At 48.3% G+C, this 25,235-nt stretch overlaps 2 protein-coding genes across 3 annotated transcripts in view; one reads left to right on the top strand and one right to left on the bottom strand.

Moving 5' to 3' along the window:
• HELB (DNA helicase B) overlaps nucleotides 1–8,845 on the top strand; it is a 31,043-nt gene extending 22,198 nt beyond the window's left edge. The window contains exons 12-13 of the mRNA XM_036252403.1: nucleotides 2,349–2,846; nucleotides 8,437–8,845. Coding sequence (XP_036108296.1) covers nucleotides 2,349–2,846; nucleotides 8,437–8,541 — 603 coding nt within the window. The 3' untranslated portion in view covers nucleotides 8,542–8,845. The remainder of the gene's footprint in view (nucleotides 1–2,348; nucleotides 2,847–8,436) is intronic.
• Nucleotides 8,846–11,892: 3,047 nt separating this feature from the next.
• Nucleotides 11,893–25,235, bottom strand: part of GRIP1 (glutamate receptor interacting protein 1) — a 257,088-nt gene continuing 243,745 nt past the window's right edge. For both annotated transcript variants that reach the window (XM_036251411.1, XM_036251412.1), the window contains 2 exons: nucleotides 15,754–15,900; nucleotides 11,893–13,661 (listed from right to left, as the gene is read on the bottom strand). In XM_036251411.1, coding sequence (XP_036107304.1) covers nucleotides 13,437–13,661; nucleotides 15,754–15,900 — 372 coding nt within the window. In that variant the 3' untranslated portion in view covers nucleotides 11,893–13,436. The remainder of the gene's footprint in view (nucleotides 13,662–15,753; nucleotides 15,901–25,235) is intronic.

Genomic DNA, 25,235 nt, shown 5'->3' with positions numbered 1-25,235 from the left:
ACTTTGCATTTAGTGCAATGTATTTTTAAGCTCTATTTTAATTTTCTTGAATTTTCATAAGTTATTGGTGGCTTTGTTGTTTATCTCATTGTTTTGAGCTCCCCTCTCTGATGTTAGAATGTTGTTTTAATTATGAAGTTGCATCGACCTCCATTTTTATGCAGAAGAATTTAGGTCTGCCTATATCCTCTACTCGTAGGCAGACATTAATAAGTGCAGGATTTTTATTTTTTAATTGAATGGTGTTGTATTTAACTTACCCATCTCAGTTCCAAAAATAATTTGAAATGGTTACAGAAATGCCCACAATTCAGCATGATTTTTAAAAGAGATAAAGAAAGGATATCAAGTGGAAAATAAAGGTAAGGATGGCAAAAGGATTCCTGCCAGGAGTGGGTTAGAATGCTTATATATACATCAACCTATTTGCTTGCTAATGTAGACTGCAGACGTGGCCATAGGTTCCCCAAACAAGATGAACAGTCAGTTGACTCTGTCTATTGGACTAAAAAAAACCAGCCACCACCAGTTATTGGATGCGCAGTATTTCTGGCTGTGAGATCCTGGAGAAATTTCTCCCATGGTCTCTGTAATTCTGAAAACTCATTCATTTCTGGGAAATTTTCTTGAATAATTTCATTAAGATCTCTTGTTCCAAGTTTTCTCTTTCTAGAACCTCTGTTATGTTGGAACTCCAGAAGTGGTTATCTCAATTTCTTATCAGTCTTTTATTTTCCAACTCATTATCATTTTGCTATATTTTCTCAAATTGATAGTCCAGTCTTTCCGTTACATTTCTGGGTAAGTGAAGAGTGGAGGGGTCATTATGATTGGCGGGCTGAGGTCAGAACCTGGCTCTGACTCCATTGCTGACATAGCATCTCTTACCTCTGAGAACACCCGTGATCATCTTACATCGGCAGGGCCGAAGTTGCCTCTTGAAGGGCCACAGGGGCCATATTAAGAAGGTGGGACTTTGAGAGCCTGGGAGCCATTAGTGGGTGTTCAGCAGAGCCTGATGTGATTGAATTTGCATGTTACAAACGTCGCTGTAGCTGCTGTGAGGACAGTGGGTTGTAGTGAGTGAGTACAGGCAGGCCGGTGATGCCGCTGCAGATGTTTCTCAGTGTGGCTTCACTGACCGGTAGGAGCTCGGTTAGCTACGTTGCGGTAGACGTTCCCTTGTCTGGGGATACAGTGTGAAGCCCCAGGGAGCAGTGGTGCTGAGCACCCGCTGAATGTATTGGCATTTCTGTAATCAAGTATCATTTAAGTTAGTTTCTGAGACTCAGCAGCACGGGAAGGATTAGTCAGACTTTTACCATCTGAAGAGTTGGTTCAAACGCCCTCGTCTGGGGAGATAGAAGTGTTTGCTGTGTACAGGGTTGTTTTGTTTGTCCTCGCTGTGAATCCGGATTTCCTCCCTGCCCATCTGTCGTTTGTGTCCCACGGGTCTTCCCGCAGAGGAATGTGGGGGCTGTAGGGGAAGTGATGGTTCGCACCACTTCTTAGTTCATGTTGGCGGGACTAAGAATAGCTATGGAACTTGGCACTTTTCTTCCAGTTACATGGTGATGTTGGGCATTTTTCTTGCCTGTACCATTCTTGGCTCAACTTAAAAAGCAAAGGTTCATTGTTCTCTTTTGCTTATCTTGAAAAAAGCAATAAATGGTCCAACAATGGGAAAATACAGAAAAGTAGAAGGAAAAAAATTATCCATAGGCCCTTCATTTTGGAGACAGTATAGTTATAATTTTGATTGAATTGCTTTCTTTTTTGTGGTTTGTTTTGTCACATATTTATGTTTATTTTGTAGGTAATTATTTGAATCGGAGTAATTTTATTTTGTGTTACATAGTTGTGATATATATAAAGAGAGCCAGTTTTTAAGTTTTTGTCATTTTTAAAGTATCCTTGATGTTTGTAAAGTATAATATCAAATATTTATATGAGATACATGATATAAATATATATAAGTAAATACATATATTCTCTTGCCACTGGATATTTAGGGTGTCTATTTTTTTGTAATCTAAACTAAGTGTGGGATAATGCATTTACACACAGAGCTCATATCAACATTGTAAATTATTTTATTGTTTGGGTCTGCACACAGACCTTAAAGTTAATTTCTGGGTCTCACAAGCCAGTCGTAGATCTGTGATACCTGAAGTTCGCAGCACCCTTAGAAAACATGAGCTCTTGGGTCATGAAGAAAATGGACCCCATACGTGTGCACAGTCTGGCCGGGTAGTAGGTGCTTGGGAGGACTTGTCTCTTCTCTCCTCTTAGGCCGAAGACCTAAACCTGTCACGCAGCATTAAGTTTGATGCGTTGTTCCCTGTCAGGGGTCCGAGGAGCAGACGGTGGTGTACGTGGTCGGGAAGGCGGGCCGCCAGGACTGGCAGCACGTGTACACCGCGGTGACCCGGGGCCGCTGCAGAGTGTACGTCATTGCAGAGGAGGCTCATCTCCGGAGCGCCATTTTGAGGAACAATGTTCGCAGAAAAACTCGTTTGAAACACTTTTTGCAAAACGAGCTCTCCACGAGCTGTGCATCTCCAGCAGAATTTGCATCCCCGTCCAAGGGCTCTGGAGACAGCGGAGGACCCGGCACACAGCCGTCAGCATCACTGCGCCCTCCAGCCACAGCTGACATCGTCACAGACGGCGTCCCCAGAAGCCAGGCCTCTGCGGCTGAGGATGAGACATTCGCCTCTGCAGCTGGTGGCTGGAGATGGCCTCCCTCTGACGAAGCGGATGGAGGCAGAGATCCATCCCAAGCGCGAGGGTCCAAACGAACCTGCGTCACGAATGATGCTGAGAGTCCCAACAAAGTTCTCATGGTAGGAGTGATGTTCTCGTGTGCCGAGCTTTACGTAAACATCGCTCACTTCAGTGTGCTGGTGTGTACTGGGTTCTGTGTGTTGTTCGCGGGCTGCATTGCACCGTAGGATGTGAAACAAGTGTTCTCGTGCCTGTCAGATGTCCCCTCTCCCGTGCCCTGCTGATCCTGGTGGTGTCTCACTCGCCCCAGCTGGCACTCGGGCAGCTCAGCAGTGGGCTTCCCCGAGAAGCTCTCTGTCTCCTGCACGTTCTTCCTGCACCTCTCCGTTCACCCTCCCCTCCCCTTTCTGGGCCGCAGTCTCACTGTTACCCTCACAGCCCATCGCAGTGGCTGGTTCCAGTCTTGTCAACTGGAGAGGCCTTTCCTGAGGTCTCGTTGGTGCTTTTCCCTGACAGTTCCAGTAGTTTTAAATGCTGCAGCTGTTTCCAGTTTTAGATCCTCATCTCATCTTCTTGGATGGTTCTGCCCTGGCTACCTTCTCCAGTACACCCTACACATCGTTACCAAATCCACCCCCTAAGTGCTCAGCTCGTTCCTGTGGCTCAGAGCCTTCGGTGGCCTCTCGTGCCCACAGCGTGAGTTCTAGACTACCGAGCTCGGCACCGGGACCTCTCATAGGTGATGCCAGCTGTCTGAGCATCGGCTTATCTCCCACGGCCCCCTTTCTGCGTTGGTCACGCTAGTCTCCGTGCACGGACGGGAACCAAACTGACTCTCATTTCTTCCTTTTGGCTTTTGCTGTGCGACTGGTACTGGATGCCTTGTTCCCGCTGTCCCCCCCCCCCCCCTTTAGCATTTGAAAAATATTTGGAACCTCTTCTAGTCACTGATCTAAATGTGGAGGGAGGAAGACAGACCCGCCTCTGGCTTTGTGGACATTACAAGCTACCAATAGGTCATAGGCAGTAAATACGAACAAAATAAAATTTTCGGATCAAGAACGATTCCATGATGAAAATCAAGGTAGTGAGGTAGGGAATGGGGGGGGGGGGGGAGGCAGCAGGAGGCCCCTCTGCCATGGTGGACAGGTAAGGCCTCACTAGGGGGTGAGCCGAGCAATGAACGGCAGCGGGAGGCTCAGAGAACGTGTCCTGGCAGAGGGTGTAGAAGGTGCAAAGCCGAAGGGGCCGGACTGCTGGAAGGGGAGGCAGGCTGCGTGCCCTGAAGAGCAGGGCGTGGGCGATGGTGGTGGAGCGAGCGCAGCGCTGCGGGAGGAGTGGGATTTCTCGCAGTGGGATTTCTCGCAGTGGGAGTGCATGGCGTTTCAGGCAGGGGGGACACCATCTGATGCGTGCCTAGCCTCCGGTGCGTGGAGGGTGCACTGCAGAAGGAAGGTGGAAGCAGGGAGAGCCGTCAGGAGGTTTTCCCAGGGAAAGTCCCGTGAAAGAGCAGGGGAGGGGGTTTGGTTCCTGATGCATCCGCGGATGGAGTTGATAGGACTTGCCGATTAGATGTGAGGGGGTCAAACTAAAAGTAATCCAGATGGTTTCTGGATTCTGGCCGAAACAACTTGAATAGTAGTGCTGCCTCTTGAGGGGACAGGGGCTGGAGAACTGGGTGAAGGGGGCTCCCGAGAAAGCCAGGGTTGGCGGAGGCGTTTAGAACCTCAGGGTGGACAGGGGTGGGCAATGTCCATGTGGGAGTCATTCACATGAAGTGGCCATTAAAGGACAAGGAGACTTAATTTCAGGAGACACCACAGGCAGAGGATACTCCCAACTCTTAGAGGTCTGGCAGAGGGGGAAGAACTAGCAAAGGGGAAAGGCACCTGAGAGAGAGAAGGAAAACCAGGGTGGAGGGAGGGATGGAAAGCTGCTCAGAGTGTGCTGGAGAGAGAATCGGAGGTGAGTGCGTGGGGGAGGGGAGGGGGCGAGCGTGGGGGAGCCGAGGGGGCGAGCGCGTGGGGGGGCGGAGGGGGCGAGCTCGTGGGGGGGCGGAGGGGGCGAGCGCGTGGGGGGGCGGAGGGGGCGAGCGCGTGGGGGGCGAGCGTGGGGGAGCCGAGGGGGCGAGCGCGTGGGGGGGGGGGCGGAGGGGGCGAGCCCGTGGGGGAGTAGGGAGGCAGAGTTTCTGAAGAAGGTCGCTATGTAAAGAAGCAGAGAGAGGGTTGTGTCTGGATGGAGGGCTTGTGGTCAAGGGAGGGTTTCTTTCTTTATTTTGGATGAGTCCATCAGAGCATCCTAGGGTGTTGCGGGAAAGGTCCAATGGAGAACAAGAAATCCATGATGCAGAGACAAGGGCGTAACCGCAGGAATGGTGTCCTGAAGTGGGTGAGATGGGAAAATGAGTCTAAGTAGAGGTGTTGCCATTAGACCCAGTCGGGGGTAGGGGCTCTTCCATGGCAGCCGGTGGGAGCGGGTGCAGGACATCGGGGGTTCAGAGGAGGGGAGGTGAAGTTGTCCTCGGCTGATGACCCATCTGACCTCTGCGCAGTAGAGTCCAGCTTGGTTTCTCTTTTGTTCGTGAAAACCTCCCTTTCTCTGTACCAGCACCTCTCTCCCCTGTAGGGACAGCACTTGTAACCAGTTTGACTCTAAATCAGACTTCTTGAGGTCAGCATGCTAATTACATGATAACAGCTCAGAAATTCTTAGTGGTTAAATTATTAGTTATGAATATGTGGCATTCTTTGAAAAAATTGGATCTTCAGAGCATCAGTCTTTCATGCGTGCTCAAGTCACATTTATTCTGTAGCCCCTCCCCCCCAATTTGAGAATCACTTTTAGAGGCAATAAAAGATCCTTTTGAGTGTTTATAAGGGAAGCACACTTCTGTTGAGACCTATTTTGGTTTTTAGAAATAATCCAAAGTCATTTGTTTCAGTTTTGTGAATTAGATGATCCAATTTGGAGAATACCATTTTGTGATTTAAAAGGAAAAAAAAGGTTGGATTATAAATGATGTCCAGAAGTCCCCGCGGAAGCTTGAGTGACTTCGTGCTGGTGGCAGACTTGTTGGGGTGAGGCTTGGGGCTTCCAAGGCTGGTAGTGAGGATGGGCTGGCCTGGTCACTGTGGGCGCCCGTAGGGGAAGGTGCTCACAGAGCCTGCGTGTTCACCTGAGTTCAAGGGAGAAACATCTGACTTCTGACCCCACGGGGATCTGAGACAGTCAGTTCTCTACGAGTGCGCTTGCAGAGGGAGCAGTGAGTGCCGTATTGGCACATCCCGAATGAGAAGTGTATGTAGAACAGTGCGGCTGGAGCCCAGCCTGGGGGTGGGTGGGGGCGGGGCGGGTGCTGAGCCAGGCCACTGGAAGAGTCAGGAGAGCCAAAGCCTCTTCTAAAGAGATGGTACATTCTTCCATAGCCTCGGAGGAGCACGAGAAGCATCTTAAGAGCTCTGTGGATAGAAATTATGAAGGTGACTTGGACTGGAGTCTAGCAGATTATGGTTAGAGACCAGGGGATGGAGTTCCCAGCAAAAAGACGATTTGATAGCTTGTAGAAAATGATTGCGCTCTAAGATCAGGTAGTAGCAACTGGGGTGGAGAAGAGATGCTAAGGGTGTATAGTTGATGGGACTTCCTGGTCAGATGTTGGTACAGGTAGAGTCAGACCTGAAGATGATTCCTAGGCTTCTGGCTTGGACATCCAGGTGGATGCTATAATCCGGATTGGGGAAAGAGGCCGAGGGACAGGTTTGGTGGGGAAGGTGATAAAGTTGGATATAGTGGGGGGAAAAGTGTTTCTTTTTTCTTGGAAGTATTAGGGTCAGTACTGACCAGTTTCATTCTGTGCTCCACATCAACTCCTGGATATGGAGTTTCCATCTCAGCAAAACATTTTTTCCCCTGAAATTAAATGTATTTACTCTTACTGTGGAATAAATATGGCTTTGACTGGAGAAGAAAAGCAAGGCAATTCCAAAGAAAGAGTCTCTAGAAGTGTCTGGCTTTGAGTAGCTCAGCACGGACATGGGATGGGAGCTGTGGTTTATGGGTGCTGCACGGGGAAGTGGCAGCGTTGTCCAGCTTCTGTCCTGAGCTGGCCAAACACTGAGCTCTGGCCAACGTCGCAGGAGATCCATGAACACAGAGTCTGTGGGGGGCCCAGGGCTCACTGATGTCACAGCACAAGGGCAGCAGCACAAACCACGCTGTCTAACTGAAGAGGATAACTTTTCTTACAGGGTTTGCCCAAAGTTGAGGATTGGAATTCAAAGTTTAGGGCTGATAAATTAGGAACTTCTGTGTTTTCCTGATTTTAGACTTTCAGGTCCATTGAGATGTGTCTTTTCTAAAGATCAAGTGCAATGACAGGGCTGCCCACATCCCTTCCCTCAAGTTCACATTGCTACACACGAGCCAAACCAGCATTACATTCTCCAGAGACGAATGCGGAGCCTTCCGAGATGACAGCCTGTACTTTCCCAGGGATTAATAGCTTTGGCTTTTGAAAAACATCCTAAAAGAAAATGTTAACCTGATCTTTTTCTTTGTCTAGCCTCCTCCCAACAAAAAAAAAAGAGGAAAAGCAGAAATCTCCCTTTAAATAAAAAATATGTGTAAACATTTCAAAATTGATCACATAAAGCAGTGATTTTCAGAATTCTTTTGCAAGGAAAATGACATTTTAAATATAAAAAACTAGGAAAGACATAATCACATAATCTCTGAAAAAAGATAGTTTTTGTATTAGTCTGGGTTCTTTAGAGAAATAGAACCAATAGGATATGTCTGTCTGTCTGTATCTGTCTGTCTGTCTACTTATCCAGATTTATTTTAAGGAATTGGCTCACGCCATCATGGAGGCTGGCAAGTCCAAATGTAGGGTGGGCCCGTAGAGCCAGAGAAGACTTGATGCTGGCAGAATCCCCTCTTGCGGAAGGGTCGTCTTTTCTCTGTTAAGACCTTCAGTTGATTGAAGGCCCACCCACATCATGGAGGGTAATCTGCTTTACTCATAGTCTGCTGATTTAAATCTTAATCTCATCTAAAAAATACCTTCACAGAAGTATCTAGAATGATATTTGACAAAATAAGTAGCTGGTTACTAAGGCCCAGCCAAGATCACCCAGAATTAACCCTCCCCGCCCCCGACATTGAACAGATTGATGACAGTGAGAGAGGAACTGGCCTGTGCTGGCCCGCGGCCACACTGGCCCATTGATGTTTGCTGGGGAGTCACTCATCGCACCTAGAAGGTGCGTGTGGCGCTGCCGTGTCTCATCCTGCCTCACCAGGGCCGGGCAGACGTGCGGCCAGGCCGCCACTCACCAGGGCTTTGTGCTTACAGGTCCCGCACTTGTCACCGTGTGCTGTCTTGAAATTCTTAATTTCTGAACACGGGCCCTCGTTTTAGTCTTGTACTGGGTTGTCACAGTCTATAGGAGGCCCTATCCACACCCTTAGAAATTAGATATATGTGCATTCAGCGGTCACTTCTGCACGCCAGTGCCCGAGCGGGGTGCCGGGGACCACGGTGAGCAAAAGCAGACGTGACCCCACAAGGAAGGAGCTGACCAGAGATGGCTCTGGTCTTCTAAGGGGTGGGGGGAATTGTATTATGTTTCTGCAAAAGCAGCCAGAGGGAAAAGAAGCATATGGGGTAGACCACCTTTTTACAAAATTCACTTTTTTCCCCCCTAACAGGTGGAAGAATCATCTCCACAAGTGTCTTCCAAACTCCAGAATTTGAGACTAAATAGTTTAACCCCCAGGCAGCTCTTTAAATCCACAGATAATCAAGGAACTTAATTTTATTTCCGATTATTCAACAAGAATTTGTCTATATTTTTTCATTCAACACAAAATGGACAGCATAACTTCAAAGTATCAAGGTAAAGAGGATGTCTATAATGAGTTTTATTATAAGGCAGTGTGTTAGCAGATGTTTTAAATCCATTTGATCAAAGAAAATAATTATTTCGATATTTGTCATCACGAGAACTGGTGGTACTGGACATAAATGAGGAAAAATGATGTCATATATATGTCGTATATACACAAAACTCTGTACTCTTAAAAAGTGTTTTATTTCTATTTGTTTTTTTTAATTCTCACCGGAGGACATTTTCCCATTGATTTTTAGGTATAGTGGGAAGGAGGGAGGGAGAGAGGGAAACATTGATGTGAAAGAGACACATTGATTGGTTGCCTCCTGCACGACCCCAACTGGGGCTGGGAATGGAACCTGCAACCAAGGTACATGCCCTTGACCAGGAATCGAACCTGTGACTCTCCAGTCTGCGAGGGCTGACGCTCTAACAGCTGAGCCACACCATCCAGGGCAAGTGTTTATTTTTAGGATGATGCCTATTAACTCCACAATCACCGTGAGTGATCTTTGCCAATGGGACAAAGCAGTGGTAAGGATAAACTACATCTCTCACCGACGACTCCAGGACATCATGTCTTCTGCAAAGTGGTCGCCTCTCAAGGCGGCCGTTTGCTCGTCACTGCTGTCTGGCTCCGCCTCATCTGGGGCTTTCTCCGGGAAACTCCTTTTGAGTTGGGAGCACACTGTCTTTTGTTTTCTTAATTTGAGATATAACTGATGTGTAACATTGTCTGAGTCTAAGGTGTACAGTGTGTTGATTTGAAAACTTACATTTTGCAGTATGATACCACTGTAGCATTAGCTAACACCTCCATCGTGTCACATGATTGTCATGTTTCGGGGAAGCACATTGTTTTAAAGATATTCTACTTTGGAAAAAATTTTTCTCAGGGTGATTTTTATTTTTATTTATTGTTAAATGGTAAAAGAAATAGTTAAGATTTACCTGTAATCCCAATGCTTTAAAAATAGCCTTATTGAGATATAATTCACATACAGTTCACTCATTTATACAGGTGAGTGGCTTTTAGTGTATTCACAGTTGTGCTACCAACACCACAGTCAATTTTAGAATATTTTTATATAATCACCAAAGAAATCCTGTACCTCTTAGTGCTAACGCCCTCATCCCTCCAGCCCCAGGCAACTGCTAGTCTACTTTGTCTCTACAGTTTGTCCTTTGTTACTGACTTCTTTGATTTGTATAATATTGTCAGACTTCATCGGTGTTGTAGCATATATCTATCAGTGCTTCATCTGTCTTTTTAAAAAAAATATTAAAAGAATTATTGGGTAGATGCCTTGGATAATGCATTCAGGGAAGATCCCTCACACTTGATGAGGTGCGTCCTTTGTGTGCTGATGGGAAACTGGCCGTGTGTGCCACAGCCACACCCTCCGCAGACTGCTGGTGGGAGCTGACTGGCAAGGTCGGCGACCCCGGCTGAATTGTGGCAGGCGGCTCCAGGGGAGCTCCAGGTGACCCATCTTGCTTTAAGTGATGCCATGAGGCAAAAGGCCTTCATCTCTATTACCGAATAATGTTCTGTTGTTTGAATATAACCCACTGAATTTATCCATTTGTCAATGGTGGACATTTGGGTTGTTTCCATTTCTCAGCTATACACACACATGTGTGTGTGTAGAGAGAGAGAGATTAATCCTCACCTGAGGATATTTTTTCCATTGATTTTTTTCAGAGAGTGGAAGGGAGGGAGAGAGAGAGAGAGAGAAAGCAATGTAAGAGAGATACATCAATCAATCAGTTGCCTCCCGCACCTGCCGCAACTGGGGTCAGGGATCGAACCTGCAACCCAGGTGTGTGCCCTTGACTGGGAATTGAACCCATGACCCTTCAGTGCATGGACTGATGCTTTAACCATAGAGCCAGACTGGCCAAGATGAGTGGATAATTTTTTTTGTTTGTTGTTAATCCTCACCTGGATATTTTTCCATTGATTTTTAAATAGAGCGTAAGGGAGAGAGAGACACACACACACACACAAGTTGGCTGTCTTTCGCACGACCCCCAACGGGGCTGGGGATCAAACCTGCAACTAAGGTACATGCCCCTTGACTGGGAATCAAACCCGAGACCCTTTGGACTGTGGGCCGACACTCTAACCACTGAGCTAAACTATCCAGGGCAGTGTGGATATATTTTTATTTCTTTATGGTATATACCAGGGAATGGAATTGCTGACTCGTGTTGTAACTCTGTTTAGCCTTTTGAGGAACTGACAGACTTTTCCAAAGTAGCTGCACCATTTGATATTTATACCAGTGGTGTGTGAGGGTTCCAGTTTCTCCACATTCTCATTAGCTGACTTTTTTATTATAGCCATGTAATGGGTGTAAACTGATAGATACTTCATTGTGGTATTGACTTGCATTTCCCTATGGCTAATGATATTGATTATCTTTTCATGTGCTTATTGGCCATTTGTATGTCTTCTTAGGAGAAATGTTTATTCAGATCTTTTGCCCATTTTTATATTGGGGTGTTTTTATTATTGAGATAGGAGTTTTTTATATATTCTAGACAGAAGTCCCTTAAACAGTATTTTGCTAAAAAAATTTTTCATTTTGTGGATGCTTTCACTTTCTTGATGGTGTCCTTTGAAGCACAAGTTTTTATACCATCTGCAAGTAGAGATTTACTTCTTCCTTTCAAATCTAGGTGCCTTTTATTCCATTTTCTAGTCTTACTGCCCTGGCTACAGTTTCTAGTAAACTGTTAAAAGTGGTGAGAACGGACTCATCTTGTTCCTGTGAATTTACAAGGTCTGCAAGGCAATCTGCAAAAATGAAAGTGCTGGGACTATAGATGTATTTTGTTTTATTTAAAGAGAATAATGAAAATGTGTACATTTTTAATAGTTTATGTAAATTGGTTTCACAGAACACATGTAATGTTCTCTGAGGGCAGATACTGTCACCTAAAACAAATGCGCCCTGGTCTTGGGCATGTTCCCGTCTGCAGGCTGTTGGAGCGTGTTCACTATGTTCACACCTAGTCTCCACGACAGTCCTGGAATACAGACGTGACCTCCAGCGGTACAGGTGGGGAAACGACTCCCAGGGAATTTCAGACCACCTGTGAGCTGGAATTCAAACCCAGATCTCATTTCAAAACCTATGCCCCTCCCAGTCTTCCATGCTGCTTCTCAAGTTTCTGGCCAAACCGCATCGCTTTAAAAAATTATGTAGCAATAAGCATTGTGTAGGGCTCAGTCTACGACATGAAAATACATTCAAAGCACCAAAGAAATGCATGTCATATTTTTTGGCGTTTTCAAATCACTGTTTATTCCATTTGGTAGAGAATTTTTGTTTTCCATACAAATATTTGCAACAATTTTGAATTCCCCAAAACCATACATAGACGATAAATACCATGCTATTAAAGTATTAAATTTGTACAAAAATACTTTACAGTTTAATACTTGTTTGTTACAAATAAAAATACATATTTAAGTGACTCATGATCTTTTTTTCTTAACATGATTCTGCTTTATACTTTCTTGCCCTGGCGGTCCTGAAATGTGATAGAAATAATATATTTCTTTGCACAAAAAAGAAACGTGAACTTTTTCCTTAAACAAAGGACACAGTGTTCAGATGCTTCACCTAAGTGGTTGTTTGAATTATTGACCAATATGAAAATGTCTGGAAAATAATTGTTTCAATGTGGAGATTCTACAAGTCAACATACAGATCTATTTTTTTTTTTTTTTATATTCACCAAATAACAGTTATTAGTGTAACTATTCAAAATATCTGAGCAAATGAAGACAGTTGCTGACAAACATTGAATGCAACTGTCACAGTTTATTGCTTTGAGGGATGGTAATAGTTGGCAATGCCTCTGTGGAAAATGTATTTACAGACTCGGTGAGTGGCATGGCTCGGAACAAAGGACAGTCCAGTGTCACTTTTAAGTACATGTGCTGTACACCCCTCAATAGAACCAGTGTTTAAACATTGTCAAGCAAGATGAGTTCGGTTTGCCTATCGGTCAGCTAAACCTCGTTTTAAGAGACTTCATTCTTAAGTTCTTAGTCTTGAATTTTAAAAATAAGATAACTAACCCTCAGTGTTACTAAACACTCTAATTCATTATCAGAGATTTTCAGCTATTAAAAATGTGTTCTTAAAGGAAAAAAAAAACAAACACAACAGGTAACAAGACATATCCTGTTTGATAATTTGTTGCATAGGGAATAGCATACATCTTAGTTAAAATCATTCCTATACGTGGGCAAACAGTCACCACCACCTATATGGTCTCCTACGTGCAGCATTGCTGAAAGTTAAGATACTTTGTACCTGCCCCTCCCCTAGCGGTCCCAGCGGTTCCCAAACTCATTCCCTCAGCAGAGCCAGCTCCATGGAAATCCTGTTGGTCGAAGTCTTACACGAATGACTTCAGAGTGAGAAACTGATTTCAGAGTGAAGGAAATTAGCCTCGACAGTATTTTTTAAACAGACATTTTCCAAAAATGGATAGGGAGGTGAACTTGTAAAAAATGTCCTCTGGGGTTCCTTGTGGGAGGGGTGGCCTACCTATTTTTCTTTTTCTCTACCATTGGGCTTGGCAGGGGATCGTCTGCCACCTACCATAGTGATCACCAACAAAGAAACCTTTTCTGCCTGAAAAGGGAAGTGAACATGAGCCATGAGAGATTGAAAAGACCCCTGTGCTTGCAGTAATGCCACGTGATTATCTGTGCTTCACGGGTCACAGAAATCTTAAAGGGATTTTTAGCACCATGTAGATATTGTCTTTTGTCCTGCTTTATAAAAAGCATTGCTATAATGTATTAGTGGGCTCTCGAATCTCCAAATTACCCCCGTGGCTAGGCTGCTGGAAAAAAGCACTGTTCTGCTCGCTCCACTCTCCCGGGAGAGTCTGTTCCATGGACTTCTGGGAGGCCAGGGGGTTTCTGCTGATGACCAGGTCCAGCTTGTTCCCCGATTCCGCTATGAGGGGCACAACGAGGCAGCAGTCGAAGTCTCTCGTTCGGACGTGATTCACCTGGACGGTCGAGAAGAGCCATGCTGAGTTATTGTCACATAATTCCCCAAACCCAGAGTGACCGGCAGGCATGACAAGTTGTCCTGAAGGTACTCACAGCAGCACCTGTGCAGAGAGGGCTGCCCCAGCCCTGACCGAACTATAAGCAGCTTATTTATTGGCTTACATCCTTCGTCTCTGCTACTAATTTTTTTTTTTTTGGTACGTGCCCCTAGTGGGAACTAAACCCGGGACTCTCTGGTCTGCAGGCCGATGCTCCATCTGCTGAGCCAAACCGGCCAGGGCTCTGCTACTAAATTTTAATGTCCCCGAGAGCAGGGACCAAGGACACATCCCGGCATCCCCATGCGGAACAGATTGCCTTGCTCACAGCAGGTGCTCCAAGTACTGAATGGTATCCCCAATTTACAGATGAGGCAAGTGAGCCACAGAGTGGTTAAGATACTTGCCTTACAGGAGCCGTCGGTAAGAGGTGGAGCTAGGATGTGATCCCAGGCAGTCTGCTTGATCCCGGCCCGTGCTCTTGACCATGACGCTGAACTGCCCCTCCTAGGGCAGCCCACTGCCCCTTCAGCGTATGTACTCATGTCATTCCCCTTATTCCTCGCCAACAGAAGTTTTAAAATCTACATGCTGCTTCCATTCCTTGACTTTCCATTCTCTCAATCTGACCTGCCCCGCTTATGGTACAAATGACCCCAACTGTCCAGCCGGGAGTGGTGTCTCAGGCTATCATTCCCTTTGGCTCTCAGCACTGGCCGCTCCTGACACCCACCCATCCTAACACTCTCCTTCCCTGGCTCCTAGGACACGGCTCCGTTTTGATCCTCTTACCGTTTTAACTGCTTGCCTTTATTTCTCCCTGTCCTTCAAAGATTGTTCTCCTTAGAATTCTACCCGTGGTTCTTTGGTCTTTGTTACTGTAAGTCTACCATCGGCAACTTTGTCCAAATCCACGCCTTCAGCATCCTAAATCTTTAGCTCTGGCTCATCTCTCCGAGCAATAACGGCAGACTGCCTCCCAGCCGGCCCCGCCAGGATGCGCTGAGGGTATCACAGGCTCAGGTGTGATGCCAGTGTCTTCCTCATACCCACCTAGTCTTTCCTGTGATCTTCCCCTTCCCCACCTGCCCCAAGGCACCAGCGATACCACTGTATTTTTTCCTGAAGTCACCAATGATGTCATTCTGCTTAGGAGATTCATATACCTCCAGAATAAAGCCCAGGAGCTTGATCATGACATTCAAGGCTCTCCACAGCCTGAAGCCAGTCTACTTTTACAGCCTCAGCGTACACGGAGGTAGGTACAGCCCCAGCTTAGGGGTTAGGAAGGCGCTCTCAGAGGGTAAAGAACTTGTCCGTCATCATTCGTGCATCCAATACAAAAACACCTATAGAAAATGAAAGTGTCCCATACGTCTAGGACAAGACTAACTGTTCTATTGCCATGGCAGAAGTGATCTTAAAACCATCTGACCCATCAGTGACCACTGGCTCCAGTGGACACGCCGCAGAGCAGCCTCGTGCTTTGAAAGTCAGCAGTTTGGTACACCCTCGTTGCAGCTGAGCACTTTAAGATGGATGTCCTTCCTCCCCTTTTCCTGCAAAATGTTCTTCCTAAGAACCGAGCTTAAGAATTTGCTTTGCTCGCCCTGGCCAGTTTGGCTCAGAGGTTGAGCATCAGTCTGCGGACCAGAGAGTCCCGGGTTCGGTTCCTGCTAGGGGCACGTACCACACACACAAAAAAATAATAATAATTTGCTTTGCTCAATGAAACGACACCTGACCATGATAGGACTCCACTACGTAAACGAGGTTCAGCTTGGTGGTTTCAGGCGTTGTGTTAGACACTGAGATAATCAAGCCCCGTGTGACGGCGAAAGGGAGAATGAGGTACGGGCCCCATTCCCATGAAGTGTACGAGCCGCTGGAGAATACGGACAGGGAACCAAGCGATTTCAATAACTGGTAAATTTGACCACAGGAAAAGCTTCTATCCTGATCTAGTCTCGGGGCAAAGGAGGATGGGTGGACACCGGTCACATAAGACTCAGAAGGGTTCAATCAACTTCGATTCCACCTGCGGTCTTACCTGTAAGAGCCTGTCGTAGGGCTTTAAGCCGCCCAGATCCCCTGGCCCCGCTGGGCGAATATTTTTGACATACACTCCTTTCTCCAGCAGGCCATCGGCGACGCTGAACCCGAAGTCCTCCATGTCCGAGCTCTTGTACAAGGTCACCTGGGAGGCGAGGAAGAGGGAGCGGCGGTTAGCTAGGCTGGAGACTTTGGCCTGAGAATCTTTTTGACAAACAATCTTTCCAAACTCATTTCAGTAGTGTGATGGATTTGTAATATAGTAGGCAGCTCCCCCGAACCCTGCAGCGGGACATTCTCCCCCTTTCCCTAGAACATCCTTGGTTGCAAACTTCTACCCAGAACAGAAAAATAAGAGGAGAAAAGCTGGAGAGTCCGGTCTTTTTTTTCTTTTTTTCAATAGCAGTTCCAGGTGTATAGAAGTGAGACCTTCACCAGGGCACGTTTTCCTGGACACCGTCCAGTGTCGGGAGCAGCCAGGGGCGCCCTTAGTTCTGACAGATACCAAGGCCCAGCCTAAGGCCCTTCCTTCCTGCCAACCCCTGCCTGGTGCCCTGCTGGGTACAGAGTCAGCATTTCCTCTTCCTCCGAGCAAGTCCACGGGGTCCATCATTTTATTTGCTGTGGTACCCCACTCAGGACTTCAGCAACGTTGGTTATAAAAACAAACAAACAAACCTAAAAGCGCTCCTGTAACCAACCCCTCGCCGGGGGCTCGGCTCAGCAGCTCCCTCGGTGTGCATCCAGGGTTGTGCTGAACAACTCAGAGCATCACCTCTCAGCGGGGGGAACCACAGCCGCTTCCCTCTGCCTGGGGACCAGCTGCCCCACTTCCAGCTGCCCCCGTGCCCATTTCTCCACCTGACCGGCTGCAAGAGTTGGTCTGAGGTTCATTCATTCTTCAACTCATTCACACTCTCATCAGATGTGGCCTGAGTCCGCACCATGTTCTACGCACAGTGTTGGGTGCTGAGAAACAGCAATGGATGAGAGGCGGCCTGCCTTCCAGAGAAACACTCTGGTGTATAATGTTCACGAGCACACCGCCGGCCACTGCCAGGGGGCACGCTCAGCAATTCACACCCATTTTACTCTTTCAGGTACCCACTGTTCTTGCTAAGGTTTGCCCAGTGCCCTCCACAAAACCTTATGCACACTTCAAGCAGTGCCCTGGGCTTCCTTTTTCACTCTCATGGTTTGAAAATATACTTTTTATTTTATTTTTACACAAATAATATACAAACATATTCTTCTAACAGAGCAAAAAATTCAGAGCTGTACAGGGCACAATGTGAAGATGAAAACTTTGAGAGCAGGTTTATTTTTTTATACCTGATTACTTTAGTTCAGAGAGGTGTGGAATACGGAAGGAAATAGAAAAGCGGTCAGTGTGTGGATTTCTTTTCTCCCCCCCCCCCCACTTTTTCCTTTTTTTTTTAAATCCTCACCTGAGGACAATTTTCCTTTTTTTTTTTTTTTTCAGATAAGAGTGAGAGGGAGAGAGAGACAGAGAGAAACATCGATGTGAAAGGGACACATTGAGTGGCTGCCTCCCGCACGACCCCAACCAGGGCCGGGGACGAATCGCAACCGAGGTACATGCCCTTGTCCGGAATCAAACCCAAGACTCACCGGTCTGCAGGCCGACGCTCTAACCACTGAGCCAAACCGGCCAGGGCTGGATTTCTTATTTTACTGGACAGAGAGCTAACTCGTCATGCTGGCTGGGTCAGGACTACTCACCGGGCAGCCCCAGTGGTTACTGCCATGTTGGAGGAGAGACCATTCAGTTTTATAGAGGTTTAATGACTTCCCCAAGATCACAAAGATAACGCTTGGTGGGGCTGTATTTGTCTGACTGCAGACAAGAAGCCCTTAACCATTTGACTCCTCTGCCACTCAAAATGCCTTATTTCATAGATTCTAAGATGCACTACTTTTTTAATATTTTAAAATCTCTGAAATCAGACTGTGTTTTGTAATTGATGGCATCGTAGAGCCCATGAAATAAGGCATATCAACCAACATCCAGCACTCCGCAGATACGGTTTTAAAATCTGAAATGGCCCTGGCAGGTTTGGCTCAGCGGTTAGAGCGTCGGCCTGCGCTCCGGAGAGACCCAGGTTCGGTTCCCGCTAAGGGCATGTACTTCGGTTGCAGTTTGTCCCCGGCCCTGGTTGGTTGTGTGGGTGGCAGCCATTCGATGTTTCTCTCTCTCTCTTTCTTCCTCTCTCTCCCTCCCACTCTATCTGTACAAAAAATGGAAAAATGTCCTCGGGTGAGGATAAAAAAAAAAAAATCTGAAATGACAGGATCTCAGTGGAAGGACCACTTCTGTCGCGTTCAGTTCTACAGAGAGCAGAAGCCCCCTCTCCTCAGAAGGCAGGGGTGCCTGCATACGTGTGCGGAGCTTAGAATATCCAGCACCCCGTCAGACATGCGCCCTTTGATGTTTAGGGAGAAGAGGGTGAAACCTGTGTAAATGAGAGTTAACCCCCCACCCCCACCCCGCACCCCCAAAGCAAAACTCATCAGGAGTGGAGGAGACTGTTCTTGGGGACTTGGGCTCAGGTCAAGCAGGAGAGTGTGTGAAAGATGTCCCCTCAGGGAGCTAGAGGAGCTGTTATTATTCACTGATGTATCCCAGACCCCTACTCCAGTCCCCGCCACTAGGGAGGGTTAGTATTTTTGTTATTCAAATGAAAAGATCTGTTCTGACGCCACTGAGTTTGGAAGTCAGACAAACTGTGCACTTTATGCTGAGTGTGCTCCAGGCTGGGCCCGAAGAAGATCCGTTAGCGACACCATGTGGTCATGAGAGGTGAGAGCACTTGGGACGTTGAGCCCGGGCCGCCCCACTTAAGAGCTGAAGAAGCCTCCTTCCTGGACAGGGAGAGAGGTGGGGTGGAAGGTCCGGCAGAAGACCCTGGGCTTCTTGCTAATAAGGTCTGTGGGGCTTGAGTTAGTAGATTAAAAAGCAAACAGAACGCTACTGTCTCTATCAAGTTAATGGAGCAGCTTGCACAGACTCGACATGAAAGCTCAGAGAGGGTTAGAGACTTGCCTAAGGTGAAACAGCAAGCAGCGGAGAAGTGGTTCTCACTTTCCAGGGCGCGCTTCCTTAACACATACTCATTTCAGAGGAGACTCTTTAGGCCCCTCTATACGTATCATTGTGCCATAGGATAGGAGAGTTCTGTCTCTTTCCTGACGCGGGGAAGGTGATTAGTGGAGAAAGTTCTTTTTAAACATTTTCCCAGTTTTATTGAGACATAATTGACATAAAGCTCTGTGTAAATTTAAGGCACACTGCATATATTGGAAAATGATCACCACCAGTAAGTTTTGTTAGGAAAGAGCCATTATTTTTTTTTTTAATCCTCCCCCAGGATACTTTTCCTTTGGATTTTAGACAGAATGGGAGGGAGAGATAGAGACAGAGAGAGAAATATCGATGTGAGAGAGACACATCGATTGGCTGCCTCCTGACGACCCTGACCAGGGCTGGGACCGAACCGAGGTACGTGCCCTTGACTGGACTCAAATCCGCGACTCTTTGGTCTGTGGGCTGATGGTCTAACCGCTGAGCCGAACCAGTCAGGGTGAAAGCCATTATTTTAATGAAGAATTTCAAATATATTCAAGAGTAGAGAGGCTAGAACAATGAATCCCCATATACCCATCACTCAGACCCAGTAGCCATCAACAGCTGCACCGCCTTCATCCACCCTTCTATTTTCTTTTGGGGGGAGTATTTTAAGGCAAGTACCAGTCCTCATGTTATTGCACTCATAGACCTCAGTATGGACTCTAAAGAATATAATCACTCTCTGTGCACCCTCAATGTCATTGATTCATTTTCAGAATGAACTCCGACTCCTCGATATACTCCAATATCGAGTCCATAACAAAACTTTCCTGATTGTCTTAAAGTGGTTTTTATTTTTATTTTTTTATCCTCACCCGAGGACATTTTTCCATTTTTTGTTCAGATAGAGTGGGAGGGAGAGAGAGGAACAGAGAGAGAGAGAAGCATCGATGTGAAAGGGACACATCGAGTGGCTGCCACCCGCACGACCGACCAGGGCCGGGGACAAACTGCAACCGAGGTACGCGCCCTCAGCGGGAACCGAACCCGGGTCTCTCAGGACCGCAGGCCAACGCTCTAACCGCTGAGCCAAACCGGCCAGGGCTTAAAGTGGTTTTTAAAGCTGGTCTGCTCAAATCCCAACAGGGTCCACACATTGTGTTTGCTTTCGATTTCTTAAACGTCCTCTTATCTAGGGTATGTCCCCTTATTGTGTTCCCTGAGCTACTGACTTACTGTGGGAACTGTAGCATGGTATTTGTCCCCCAAATGTCCTCTAAGTGGATGTGAGCTCTGGATGCCTGACTGGGGTCAGTCAGCTTTGGGGGGAGGCGTATGAATATATATGATCACAGGTGGGGCAGTGTGCTTCCTCTGACTCCATGTCCCTCAATTCTAGTTCCACTTTGGCTGGTTCAGGCGATGACAGCTCAGTTTCTCCATTGTAAGGTTCCCTGTCAACTTCTAATCTAGGGGTTCCATCCCTGATGACCTTGGTCTGAATAAATAATTTCATTAGGGGTTGCAGAGTGATCATTTTTTTTTCTCATCCTATAATATCTTCTGTATTTATTAGCTACCATTCTTTTGTAAAGAGTCTTTCTTCAATTCGTGCTATTTGGTTACTCTCAGATAGAGTCTGTATGAGAAAGGCAGAAGGAATGCTAATTCTTTCCTTTCGGTCTTAGAATAGGAAATCCGGGTACTGAATACTTCCAATGGTGCCCCCGTGTGGGTGTTTTGGGAGGAGGGATGACTTCTGTTAAGTAAAATATCAATATAAACCTATGACAATCAATTGTGTCATAGTTATTTTGGATGCTCAAATTTTCTCATCTTCGGACAAGGAGAGTCATTTAATGTTGATTCCTATGTCCTTTCTATGACCCACTTGTTATGGGAACACTTTGGCGTTGTGGCACAGCTATCAGAGACTCACCGTGAGTATCTCCTGCCCGCCACCCTCAACCAGCCAGCCCTCCAAGGAGCCTTGCTTGCAGGAAGCATTTCTGGTTTATGCCCAGTCCTTTCCTCCCATCCCCACGTTCCTTTCTCAAGAGAGAAAGAGAAAGGGGGGTGGGGGGGACGAGGAGGGGAATTGCTAATAGGATCAGAGGCAGCCTGTGTCCACAGCCTGGGCCCTGTGTCCTAGTGGATGAAACCTCTGCTGAAGGTCCCTGCTGTGTGCCCGCTTTGGCTCGTCTCTGCCTTGTCTGCAGGGTCTCTTGTCCTTGTGCCCCTTTCCAGCTTCGTTCCTACCCACGTTCTCTCCAGTGACCAGCAGCACACCTGGGGCTGGAACCAGCGCCTGTTCCGCGAGGGTGGTGCCTCCTAGTTCTCTCTCTTCCACCCGTGACCAGGCACAGGGGAGGTGCAGTCCTACGAACTCTGCACTGACAGCTGGGTGGCACCTGGACTGGCGCCTGCTCTGCGGGCCCCGCCACACTCTTGAGCGCACCTGCTCTGAGGGTTGCAAAGCCTGTACTTGCAACGAGTGTTAGGAAGCCCATGTCTGTCTTAGCTCTGAGGCGTGTTTTCCAACACAGTGAACCCGAATCCTTGCATTTGGGGGAACGTTTGGTGTGGGCCTGGAATAACCATGAAGCTCTTCATTGCCCAGTTGGCCAGTGGTTCTCAGGAGTCTGCTCCACAGCCAGAGCCCAGGAGGGGTGGAAGGTGAGCGGTACCCAACGATGGCAACACTCGTCAGTGGTGACACGTGAACCAAAACGCTACAGGTGAAGCAGAGCCGGTGAGCAGGTTAAGGTCCTAGCTGTCGACCAGGAGGCTTCGCTCTCTGGGCCTCAGACGTGATGTGTCTCTGTGGTAATCTCTCCAGAACAAGAGGCTATAAGTGGTTCAAACTGGAAAGTGATCTGTTTCTCCTTTATATTAAGAATTTTTTTTTTGTTATCCTCACCCGAGGATATTTTTCCACTTTTTGTACAGATAGAGTGGGAGGGAGAGAGAGGAAGGGAGAGAGAGAGAGAAACATCGACGTGAAGGGACACATCGAGTGGCTGCCACCCGCACGACCAACCAGGGCCGGGGACAAACTGCAACCGAAGTACGTGCCCTTAGCGGGAACCGAACCCGGGTCTCTCCAGACCGCAGGCCGACGCTCTAACCGCTGAGCCAGACTGGCCAGGGCTGATCTGTTTCTCTGGAAAGATTTCCCAAGTTTAGACGAGACCGAATTTTAACAGCTGAACTCTATGCTCTCCTGGAAATAGCTTATAAATGGCACACAACAAAAATGGAATTATTTTCAAATGACACAAAAGTTAAGATTCCAGAAATCAATAATTCACAAAACTGGGTAGACAGCTGGCTTTCAAAGAAGCAGTGATTGATGGTGCCCGGGAGCTGCTGCCCTCTCGTTCCCCCGGTGGTAGGCAGGGGTTACTTCGGACTTACTTCCTGTCCAAAAATGGTTCCAGGGATTCTGAGGTTTCAGTCACATGTTTTTTGGTTTGTGCACCATGAAGCCCTTTCCCACACCGGATCGCTTTCGGTCTCCAACAACTCTGAGCAGCGGCCGCTCCCCTCGCTAATGGGGACACTGACTGGAGGAAGGTGACGGACAGCCGGGTCCGCTCAGGGTGCACAAGCTCTGGGATTCGGCACTAAAATATCTGACCTCATTAGCTGTGCTCGTCAAGTCATGATTGTTGTTTATTTTCTGGACATATAATCTCCTAGCTGGCCAGGCAGCCTTTATCGGTTTCCCGCTGCCCAGTCAACTACAGATGAAAAGCTCTCATGTCTGTGGCCTTCCGTGGAACCCGCCTGTGGCCTTCCGTGGCCACCCTCACACTCCCGCTCACTCACTGCTCAGAGATCTCGTATCCACCCTGGCCCGAGTGAATCAACATTTATCTTGTCGGGTGTCTATTCTGTGCGGACCGAGGATGTTTCCGGGAAATCTGGACTCGGTGTTCCTGTTCCGAAAGGACCAGTGAACACAACACGGGAACAGAACCCTCCGGGCAAGGACACGGCTCTGCAAAGCTCAGCTCCCTTTGACCTCTCGCCGGCATGTGCGCCACTGTTCCCAACCCTCCCGAGAACCGAGCCTTGAGGAGGCAGAGGGGTCACCACGATTCATGTTGAGCCGTTTTACGTGTGTGCCCACGTCTAACAATGTCCTCGAGGCACAGATCAGAAACCCCGTGCTCGTTTTCAGCTCCGACACGTGTGAGAGGCCGCAGCAGCGGAGTGAGCTCTCCTCGCGTGGATGTCACGGGCAGCTGTGTCTGCGATCTTCACGTCACTTTGAGTGACAGCCGTCCCCGGGAGCGGCCTCCCTGGGGCTCAGCCCCTTGTCCGGTGGCCTCACAGACTAAACCGACACCTACTTCTCAGAGAGGGTACTGGTTTTCCTGTAAATCAGCAGGCGGTCGGGTTTATTCTTGCAGACATCGCGGGGGTAGCCTTGTGCCTTTAAACCTGACAACCCCCGGAAGGTCAGCTTTGAGAACAACCCTACACTACCCGTGGGGCTGCGAGGATCCCTCGAGTGTGGCCTCCCCAACCGCGTTCTTCTGGCCCAAGAGGAGGCCGTGTCAGTTTCCAACTCGGGTTTCGAGACAAACTGGGTCAGAAAAGGCAGCTGCCCCCCGACCCTGGTCTGAGGAGCCTCCTGGGTGAGGAGGACGGGAGGAGACAGCTGCTTCACGCTGTGTCACCCGCTGCTCCCTGGCCCGGGCACTGCGCTTGAAACACAGGGGCTCAGCCGGGAGGGAATCAGTCCAAGTATGAGGAGTCGGGCTGGCGTGGCCCTCGGAGCGCGGAGTCCCAACCAGGGCAGCGTCGCGGCGGATTCACATGCTGCTTCCTGCCTCATCCAGAGCACCTTCATGCCCATCATTTACGTCAAAGCAGAAGAGTGGGATCATCCTCCCAGTTCTCTAGGCGACCAAACCAAGCCGCGGGCAGCTGATGGACACCGAGTCCTTGTCAGCTCTGTCACTGACCCTTTCCATCTGCCTGGGCGGTGCCACGCCGGCCAGCAGTGGCAGAAAGTCTGTTCCAGCATCTTTCCCAGGATGCCTGCTGCCTACTCACGGCACCTGCCCCTCGGCCCTCCGGGGCCAGGTCCACTCGGCCTAGCTCTCCCCCAGCTCCGGACTCTCCCGACTCCCTCTGCACGTCCTGACCTCCATTCCCTGTAGCCTCTGTGGGAAAACTGCCAAGATCACACCTCCTGTGAGTGTGCAGGGGGCAGGCGGTATCCCCCTCCCCCCCAAGCAATGCTGCTACACCAGCTGGGGGTCCCACAACTCAGCTCAATTCTGACACCATGTACCTGAAGTTAGCATCGGATCCCCCAGGTTAAGGGCTCAGTCTTATAAGACTGCCTCCAGCCCTGGCCGGTTTGGCTCAGTGGTTAGAGCGTCGGCCTGCGGTCCGGAGAGACCCGGGTTCGGTTCCCGCTAAGGGCATGGACCTCGGTTGCAGTTTGTCCCCGGCCCTGGTTGGTCGTGCGGGTGGCAGCCACTCGATGTGTCCCTTTCACATCGATGTTTCTCTCTCTCTCTCTCTCTCTCTTCCTCTCTCTCCCTCCCACTCTATCTGTACAAAAAATGGAAAAATGTCCTCAGGTGAGGATGAAAAAAAAAAAAAAAAGACTGCCTCCAACCCCTTCAGAGGCCAACTGCAAGTCTAGCCTGTCACCTGGGCTTCTGACCAGTGGGCTATAGGTCAGAGGTTCCGACAACCCCCTTCTTGGATTCAATGATTTGCTAAAGCAGCTCACAGAACTCAGCAAAACACTTTACTTCCTAAAACACCAGTTTCCTCTGAAAGGACGTGTTCCCGGAGCAGCCGGATGAAGAGCTGCGCAGGGCGAGGCACGAGGAGAGGGCGTGAGCCTCCAGTCCCCTGGGACTGCACCTGTCTCCAAATCTCCACGTGGCCACCAACCCGGACGTCCTCCACATGCTCTCCTTTTAGGTTTTTATGGCGGCTTCATTACTTAGTCACGATGGATTAGATCACTGGCTGTTTGTGAGTGATCCAACCTCCAAGCCCTCTCCTCTCCCTCATCCGTAGGCCCTGGCCCAAAGTCACCTTGTTAACGCAACGAGAGACACCTTTGTGCCTTCAACACTCAGGAAACGCTGAGGGTTTCCGGAGCCCTGCCAGCAAGGACAAAGACCACGTATATATCCCTTGGTGTGAGTCACAGTGTCACAGTGGGCGTCCTTGCTACAGGGCCACCTGCACCTCTGGGTGGAGACCTGCCCTCCACCCACCCTCTGGGCCAGGCTCACGGTCGTTTGGGAAGGAAAACAAGTCACAGCAGATGGAACTCCGGCTGCTCTAAGCACTAACCGTCTTGACTGGGTTTCCCTGTTGCAAGCTGGCTGGTCTGACACCACAAAGATTCT

This window comes from Molossus molossus, unplaced genomic scaffold, assembly GCF_014108415.1.
Source record: "Molossus molossus isolate mMolMol1 unplaced genomic scaffold, mMolMol1.p scaffold_m16_p_10, whole genome shotgun sequence".
NCBI lineage: Eukaryota > Metazoa > Chordata > Mammalia > Chiroptera > Molossidae > Molossus > Molossus molossus.
This window is presented reverse-complemented; position numbering and strand designations above follow the sequence as displayed.